The 8,589-nt window shown below is 49.3% G+C and overlaps 1 protein-coding gene across 1 annotated transcript in view; it reads left to right on the forward strand.

Annotated features, from left to right (window-relative positions):
• PTPN22 (protein tyrosine phosphatase, non-receptor type 22 (lymphoid)) overlaps positions 1-7,760 on the forward strand; it is a 16,640-nt gene extending 8,880 nt beyond the window's left edge. The window contains exons 12-21 of the mRNA XM_010142947.1: positions 1,256-1,332; positions 2,155-2,906; positions 3,844-3,927; positions 4,069-4,199; positions 4,744-4,771; positions 5,183-5,263; positions 5,658-5,755; positions 6,199-6,229; positions 6,966-7,043; positions 7,696-7,760. Of these exons, the coding sequence (XP_010141249.1) occupies positions 1,256-1,332; positions 2,155-2,906; positions 3,844-3,927; positions 4,069-4,199; positions 4,744-4,771; positions 5,183-5,263; positions 5,658-5,755; positions 6,199-6,229; positions 6,966-7,043; positions 7,696-7,760 (1,425 nt within the window). The remainder of the gene's footprint in view (positions 1-1,255; positions 1,333-2,154; positions 2,907-3,843; positions 3,928-4,068; positions 4,200-4,743; positions 4,772-5,182; positions 5,264-5,657; positions 5,756-6,198; positions 6,230-6,965; positions 7,044-7,695) is intronic.
• The last annotated feature ends 829 nt before the right edge of the window (positions 7,761-8,589 follow it).

Here is an 8,589-nt window from a genome sequence, read left to right on the forward strand (position 1 = left end):
GAGACCAGGAATGAATCCCCGTGTTTCCTGCTACTCCCAATGCCCAAACTGAGCCTCTTTTCAAGTTAACTCAAGAGAATCCAGCTGTTCTCCTGAACGTGCAACTCTTACAACAGGATATTTTCTATATACTTTTATAATTGCTTAATGCAATGAGTGAATAGAAAGACATAGACTTGCTGCAGTAGCGGCTGATTTCCATGTGGATGTGCCAGTGAAACTTATCTTCCCAGAGAGCTTGCAGATGCCAGTGGACTTTCAGCCTAGGCTGGGAAGCCTGGGTGCAAGGGCCAGAAGAGCTGAAAGTGTCAGTCTGCAACACGGGGGTACCCCAGTGAGGCAGCTGGCATTACAGCCGTCTGCGAGAGAGAGCAAGCGAAATAGGCTTGTGAGAAAACACGTCCAAGTCTTTAAAATCTGATACACCTCTGAGGAAAACCAGCGTGGTCTTGGTATGAAGTTGCATATAAACAGGAACATCCAAAACATCCATGGTTAAGTTTTTCTTTGCTCTTCCTCTTCTGCGACTGCTAGCACGAGCTGTACCTCTCCCGTGCAGCTGTTTGCAGTCTGGCTGGAGTAAATGCATTGCCCTTAGGCACAGGCTGGAAGGTTACAGCTGGATTGTTTTGTCAGAAGCTTTTGTCTAAAGCATTGTGAACAGGATCCTGCGATAGGACTCATGCCTCTGTTTTGCCAGAGAATTTGCAGGATGTTCCAAGCCAGGGCGGAGTGAGAAAAGAGCTGCAAAGAGCCTCTTTCTGTGTGTGCGGACAGTCTGTGAGCAAAGGAGATGCAAGACTAGGTGACACAAAATGCAGAAAATGGTTCAAGCCCGGATGTGGTTTTGTAGCTCCCGGCCAAACCTTTCGCCCGCCTAAACCTTGCTGCCCTCTGAAAGCACTTCACAGAGTACGGGGGATGGCCACGTGCTGAGGGGTCACAAATGAAAACAGTGCCGGACACGCCAGCCTGAATGCCTGGGGCCTTGGAGGCGGGTGGGCTGCGGAGGCTGCCTCTGTAGGTGTTTGGAGCAGCTGGCTGGTATTCTTGTTCCAAAAAGGTGCTGATAGGAACTGCTGTTCAGGAGGTTCTGTCCTCATTTTTCTGCTCCAGCTTGGTGGTTTTGAGTTGTTGTTTGTCATTTCCAAACTGCATTAATAATTGAAAGTAGTTGGCACAAATTCCAGCTCCTTGGAATAGCACGTTTGTACTCTTTGCCTCCCCCCTCCTCACTCTTGTTTCCTTTCCCTAGGTACTAACACAGCATCCTGTAGCCAAGCCACTTCCAACTCCAGAGGAAGATATTTACTCCCTGCAATTACTAACCTGGTAAGGCCATAGCACAAGTATCCCCTGGGTGAGTGTTTTCAGCTGATTCTATACGATTTCAGGAAGGTGTGGGGGTTTTTATGTGTGCTTTGTGACACAATTACAGCTGAGCATTGCATTTCAGTTGTCAGCAGGATGCGCAGCCTCCCTTGAGCTGCACTTTGGCTCTCACGTTTGTTCCTCACACAATTCCTGCTCTTCCTTCTGGTGTGTCTCTGAGACTGAGTCTCAGTCTCTTCTCTGCGTGCCATTATCTGTCCCCTTCTCCTGCCCCTGCGTCTGTTCCATGTTGTGCTTACACAGTGTTTCAGGCACAAACAGAGAACCTGGCACAGGGCAGTATAAGAAAGGGCTCCTGCACGTGGGGACACCCCAGTGCTGGCTGATCTCAGGCCTGTGCCTGGAGCTGTGCAACCACAGGTCCCCTCTGTCATCTGCATGTGCCCCTCAGGTGCCTCTTGCTGGAGGAAGAGCAAGCCCGAGGAGTCCAGCTTCCTGACATGGGCAGTTTCAGAGAGAGGTGGGATCTATCTGTGGCCATGTTTTGGTGCACAGTGTCTGAAAATAATTTTGCTTTTTGGTATAGTCTGCACTGAGGGTGTAGTTTGCCCATGTAAAGGGGCCTCCTCTGAGCGGCATTTAATGATGTTGAAATGAGGCCCCCGGGTGCACAGTTCTTCCCCGTGCTCCTTGCTTGAGGCTGAAATGGGCTCTGTGTTCTGGATCTGCTCCTAGGAGCAATGCTGTGGGGGCTTGTTGGTAGCTAAGGGGATTTCTGAGCACTAGATGGCTTTGGCTTGACATCACGGTGCTTTATTGCAGCTCAGAGCAAGAGGAACAGGATGTGCATCAATGTCTTCCTCCGGGGGTACAAAGCAAAGCATCTCTGGCATCGCTGTCTGCCACGGGAGTACACCACAGCTCTGGACACGGACACCCTCCCATCAGACAGGCCATCTCCTTTAGCACTTTGAATGTCTTCAACTGCAGGAAGGCGGCCACGGCGGGGGAGTGGGGTGCTGGGAACGCCCTTGAGAAACACCGGAGCCTGGAGTTCAGCGGCATCCCTCCTGAGCAGCTGCTTCTGAACCTGGAGCCAAAGGGAGCGGGCAGGAGGGGGCCTCGTGGCAGAGCCCCTCTGACACGGACTGCATCAACCCCTTTCGTGCTGGCGCAGCAGGGAGCAGGCTGGGAGTGGGATGGAGGGGATGCAGAGCCTGTTTTGGCTTCGCAGTTGCCAAATGCCCATTACTCAAGTTTTCAGGTGAAGAAGCAGGACGGATTTTCCCCTGTTGAGCTGAACCTCTCCAGCCAAGAAGCAGACAGCCCCCCGAGCCGCAGGAACCATGGGCAATGTCCTTACCCTCACTGCTGCTCAGCAGAAGACCCCTACTTCTCCCCACACTCTCCAGAGGACCCAATGTTTGCTGAGTGCTTGGTGGAGGGACAGGATGCTCTTCTCCCCTCTTGTGCTGCAACTGCCCCACTGCAGCATGCCATGGGCAGCACCCCACCACCCAGGCTGGGGTTCCAGCACGCTGCCCCACTGCACGATGAGCAGACATCCTCCCCGAGTAAGTGGTAAGCGGGGCTTGGTCACTCTGCCCTGCCGTGTGCTGGAGGCAATGGCCAGTGCTGTCTCTTGGCGTCCAGGCAGGGCTGTAGCTGCTCCTTGGGACTGTGCTCCTGCAGGAGCTGAGGGAGCAACTGGTTTCATCCTCACATTCGTTTAGTCCTGCCTTAAATTTTTCTCATAAAAATAAACAACGTTTTTAGAAGAGCATAATTTTGGGTTTCACATTACAGAGCTGCTCTGTACTGTCACCTCGGCAGGGCTCTCACAGGAAGGCAGGGGTTAGCGCTGACCGATTCTGAATGCTCCAAGGCACATTCAGAAAGCTTCCAGAAATGGTTTTCTCCGAGGATCTAGTTTCCAGATCAAAATCCACTCCATTCTGCAGAGTGTCGTGCAGGGGAACACTGACATTCCACTGAGATTGAGAGAACAAGGACTTCAACGTTAGCATTAGCCTTAAAACCATCACCCGCTGTATGAAGGAGGTAGAATTATTCCGTGGTCTGGTCAGTCCTGGCCCAGTTGGACATTTCCTGTTCTTCGCAGCTTTGGTATTTGCTCAGCTTTGCCCTGCTCAGACCCTGTAGCATCCGGAGTCACAAAAGCGTGCTCGATATCTCGATGCTGGAGACTCTTGGGAAGTTACGGGAGCTGCAGCACAGGCCGAGCAGTGAGCCTGGCTGTGTGCTGGGCTACGCTTGTCCTTTCCCCCGTGCAACAGGAATTCTGCTGCCCTCACTGCCAGAGTCGGCCCTCAGGGCCACATAGCTAGCAGCAGGTGAACCGGTGCTGAGGGCTATTTGGATTTTTAATGACAGTTTAGAGGAGTTTAACCATCACCTCTGGCAAGAGAGGTCAGCTCTTGCAGCCTCTGCAAGGTCTGTCGTTCTGCTGTGTCGTGCCACGCAGGTAATCTGTCCATGTTCCCCCATCAGCCACCCAGCCACAGCCAGATGATGATGATCCTCCACCCCTGCCCGAGCGAACCCCTGAGTCCTTTATCGTGGCCAGTGAACCTGGTAAGCGCATTTAACGAAGCAGGGGCTGAGGAGTGCTCTGAGGGCTCTTCTTGGGCTTGTGCGGTGCAGAGGCACCCTGCAGTGCCGTTGCTCCGGCTGCCTGGCATAAGAAATGACCTTTCTTGTGCTCAATTGTTCTAGGACAATTTCCTCTGGCCACTTCTGATTTTCAGCTTCCAGCCAGAAATACAAATAGTGGAACCTCTTTGGAGTGGAGTGGTGAGTCTAACTCAGAGGTGTTTAATGACTCTGCGCGACTGAGACCATGCAAGGTAAGTAAGTGGCTTTTTGTCTCTCCTCCAGCACTATCATGATGCCAATTTGCTTATTATTTTTCCTTCTGTGAGAAAGACCCTAGGTTTGGCACCGTGTACTTCCCATAAATTATTTCAGATTCAGGACTGGGAGGAAGATGTGGTCTCAGGCAGGCTCCTCCTTATCAACATCTGCTTTACTCCAAACATTATTTTTGGGGGTCCTAAATGCCATACCAGGTAGTAAAAATATTGTCCTTCTTTTAGAGAAGGATGAAGACAGCAAGTTCATGGTCTGCTGAGGATCGCAGTGCCCTGTGGAACAGACAGGAGCTGAACAAAATTTAGGCATCTCTTGATCATCCCATAGTTGAATTATAGATTTGTAGAGTGAAACAATACGGTGTAAGTCTCTCCTCCATGACCTGAGCAAGGAGACGTGGGGGAGGGTGTTTGCACCTAACACCACTTCCTCGTCTTCTCTGGCTTAAGAGAAGTGCGTGCAAGAGACCAACATTCGGCTGTGGAAATTTCAAATACCTTCCTGTTTTTTTGTTTCCAGAGCGTGAAGCTTCAGGACCCACAAACAGGTATAAGTTTAATGTTGGAATAAACTGTCTTTGGAAATAAGCCTGCTTCTTACTGAAGCTGCTTTACCATATTTAGTAACTGTCTTAAGGATCTGTGCTCAGTCCAACGGAAACGTTGTGTTGCTAAACGGTTCTGCAACTAAATAGTTCTAAACAGAACTAGCCAGTTCTGCAACCAACAGGACTGTTGGTTCTGTACGAGTTCTGTATTTCCAAACCGGCTCCTGTCTCACGCTGCACAGGGCGATGCTCCCTGCAGCCTCCCCAGGCTGAGGGCTGCCACATCTTTCACTGCTGTCGTGTTTCCTTTGAGATGGTTGAGGTGCAGTTAGAGAGCAGTGGACCCCTCAGTGAAATGAGCGATACATGTTTAAAGGCAGGTAACCAACTTTCTTATCTTTGCTTTCTTAGAGACAAGCCAGGATCGCTCTGACTCTCCTCCTCCGCTTCCTGAGAGAACCCCGGAGTCGTTTGTTCTTGCTGATGCAGCAAGTAAGTGATGAGTTATTTTCTTGGCATGTAACTGAGATGTTGTACTTACACCCCAACCCGCAGATAGCTGAGGAGACCATGACCCACTTGTTCAAAGCATTACCAGCGGCAGTGCTTCAGGACGTAACTGCAGGAGAGTTCGGTAGACATAAAGAATGTAAATGCAGCTAGGGGATCCACTGGAAATTTCTAGAACTGCTGTATTACAGGAAATGAAAAGCAGCAACAAAGCACTTAGAAGAGACATAAAGAATGTAAATGCAGCTAGGGGATCCACTGGAAATTTCTAGAACTGCTGTATTACAGGAAATGAAAAGCAGCAACAAAGCACTTAGAAGAAAGCAGGAGGATTCTTGAACGGCTGCTGAAAATGTTCTGGTCTATATGTTCCCAGGTCTGCAGTTTGCTGCAAGAAACTGTTCAGCGAGTGCTCTGGGCCGGGAGAGCAATGCATCCTCACCAGAGCCTGCGAAATGCTTCAAGAGAAGCAAGGTAAAAGAAACGAAACAAAACACAAGCTGTTAGAAATGGAGGGGGTGTGAGGAACAGATCGCTCTAGCTGCAGCTACCGCTACTGTCTTGCTGCTGACTTGCGAAAATCACCTGCTTCGAGACCACTCATGTTTAGGGCAGGGAGACAAGACTAATAAACCCACCCTGCAGACAAAAGTACCATCTGCTCGAGGAACAGCGCCACGGCCACACCTGTGTGAGTGGCTGTGCCTTGGCACTCCGTCCACCCGAGGTGACAGTCCAAGGGAAAGTGCTGCTCGAATGGAGCCTGCGTCTGTCCGTGTAGGACAGCTGCAGGCATGATGCCTGTTAGGAGATGCGATAGGTGTCAATCTGTCAGCTCCCTTTATCACAGCAGCTGATCCACTGCTTCCCTCGTTTTTTTCCAACAAGTCTTCTTTTTCTTCTTTTTTCTTCTACAGAGCTTGAAAATACTGAAAAATATGCGAAAGAGTGAGTCTTTCAGGCTAATGTGCATCTTCTGATGGCTTTAAGCAAGTATATAAAGAAATACGTGGGATGGAATTTTCCAGAACCTGCACTGGGCAGATGTGACACGCTGTGCAGGTCTGCCTGCTTCGGAGCAGGGCACACAGAGCTGCGCTGTGCGGAGCACCACCTCATCGGCTAGTTGTAGTTACTTTAGAGTCTCACAAGGATGCTGTGGTGCCCTCGCAATGGCCTCTGGCTTCACTGGGGACAGCACCACTGTAGCCCAGTCACCAAATTCTTCAGGTCTTTCAAACCACTGCTGAGGGACAAATGCTGTAAAGCTGGGGGGCAGGGGTGCTGTGGGAATGGGAGCCCCGGCCTGGATCCTGCCCAGAGCACTTGGAGCATGAATAAGGAGTTTCTTATTAAAGCCCCTTTGATCTAAACCTAAAACACTTATCCTGAAAACAGGACGGCTAGAACTGTTGAAAGCACTTCTGAGCAAACATTTTCCTGGCGGATTGCGCTGCGGGGGAACGCCCACTCCCTGCTCGAGTGAATGATGTTGCTAAAGCTCTGTGACATTAGAGCTCTGCCAGTGTGGAAAGCACTTAACTTTGTCTGTGCTGAAGTAGCATCCGTGCCCGGTGCCATCGTACACGTGGCAGTCCGTGTTCTCCCGCAGCCGAGTCTGAGTGCAGCTCCCTGGGGAACTGCCATAATGACTAACTGCTTCAGTCTGATTCTTTATTTCTAGGCATCTGTAGCCCATCTTCACTGACAAAACCTTCAGAACCTGCCCCGTCGAACCAGTCGAGGTCTCTCTTTAATTTTGGTAGGTTCTCTTTGTGTTTTGGTTCAGGAAGTGCCTGGTTTTGAAAGTCCAAATGCAGGTACTAGGCTGAATACAAACAAATTACAAACAGTACAAACAATGCTTGTTGCTTTTTACACATTTACACAAACTTTATTTGTGAACAGTTGAAAGAATAGGTAAGGATGGAAAACCCAGCCCCTGAACCCTAGCCTGATGGACGTTTCTTGGTGTGCAAGGAGCCTGAAGCGTGCACATTGCTTTCCTGTTTTTCAAGCCTTTATGTGGCAACAGAGGCAGTGGAAGAAAAGGCAAGGCTGTAGCTTTGCCACAAGGCTGCTGCCTTACGTTGTGTGGTATGGCAGAGGAGAAATAGGTGTTTCCCATTTTAAATTCCGCTACTAGAGAGGAGTGATTTATTAGATTAAGCATAGAATCTAGTTATCTTGATATTTGTGAGGTAATGACAGTACTTGTCAGATATGCGCATGGACAGACTCTTTTCGCACTGGTTGATTTACAGCTACAGGACATTGCTTGAAGTCTACTGTATCTTAAAGTCTGGGAAAGAATTGCAATTACAAGTATTTTCAAATACTGTATTAAGGAATTACATAATCAACATCCACCACATACAGAACTTGTTGCATTAAAAAAACCCTTTTCTTCCTAGGCTTTGCAAATCGATTTTCAAAACCTAAAGGACCAAGAAAGCCCCCACCAGCATGGAATATTTAGATGTGTTTTGTAGATTCGGTGTTACAGATTTGTGGAATCCTTCTGATACATCTTGAGTGCTCCCCCCAGTGAGGTTTCCATCAAAACACATAACAGCAAAAGCTGTTGCATGATATTTGCAGCTCGGGCACTACATGCATATTCTTCATCAACTAAATTTTTAAAGTCAAGAAGAATCTAGGATTACCAGCAGCGAAGCACTTCAGTTAACTCACAGCAGGCTGGAAGTGAACGGAAATGGATATTTATATAGATAGATAGTTTGTTATATAGAGGGATACATGTTTGCTGCATTTTGGAATGTATTCACTTCAAAAGGATGGACTTGAGCTTTCTGAAACAAAGCCACATAAACTGGTGACAGGATCCAGCAAAGACAACTGAACGCTACAGAAAGCCAAGGGAGTAGACCAAAGGGGAACGATACTCTGAACCAGCAAGCAGACGGTCACCGTGTTTGTAAAGCGATGCTGTTTCTGAGGGATTGTGACTCTTCAGAACATTTCAGATGGACATTCTAGAAGACAGAGGTTCCTCACTAGATTTCTCTGCTATTTATATCCGCAGTGGGGAGCGATACACATGTTGAAAACTGATTGATATGATTAAGTCGCTGTAGACAGAGGAAGAAAGCGGGATTTGGGGAAGTTGGGTGGGGGCACTCTGCTGACCACTGCTGGAACAGGGAGCTCAAGCTGTTTTACAGCTGCTTTTGCCGGAGCAATGGTGGAGGCAGCCCAGCAGGCGCCGCCTCCCTCCTCACCGCGGTGTCCCCTGCATTCCCGGCGGCAGGAGCCCCTGGGGGCCGTGACCCGGCGCATGTTGCTCT

This window comes from Buceros rhinoceros, unplaced genomic scaffold (genome assembly GCF_000710305.1).
Source record: "Buceros rhinoceros silvestris isolate BGI_N320 unplaced genomic scaffold, ASM71030v1 scaffold28689, whole genome shotgun sequence".
Lineage (NCBI taxonomy): Eukaryota > Metazoa > Chordata > Aves > Bucerotiformes > Bucerotidae > Buceros > Buceros rhinoceros.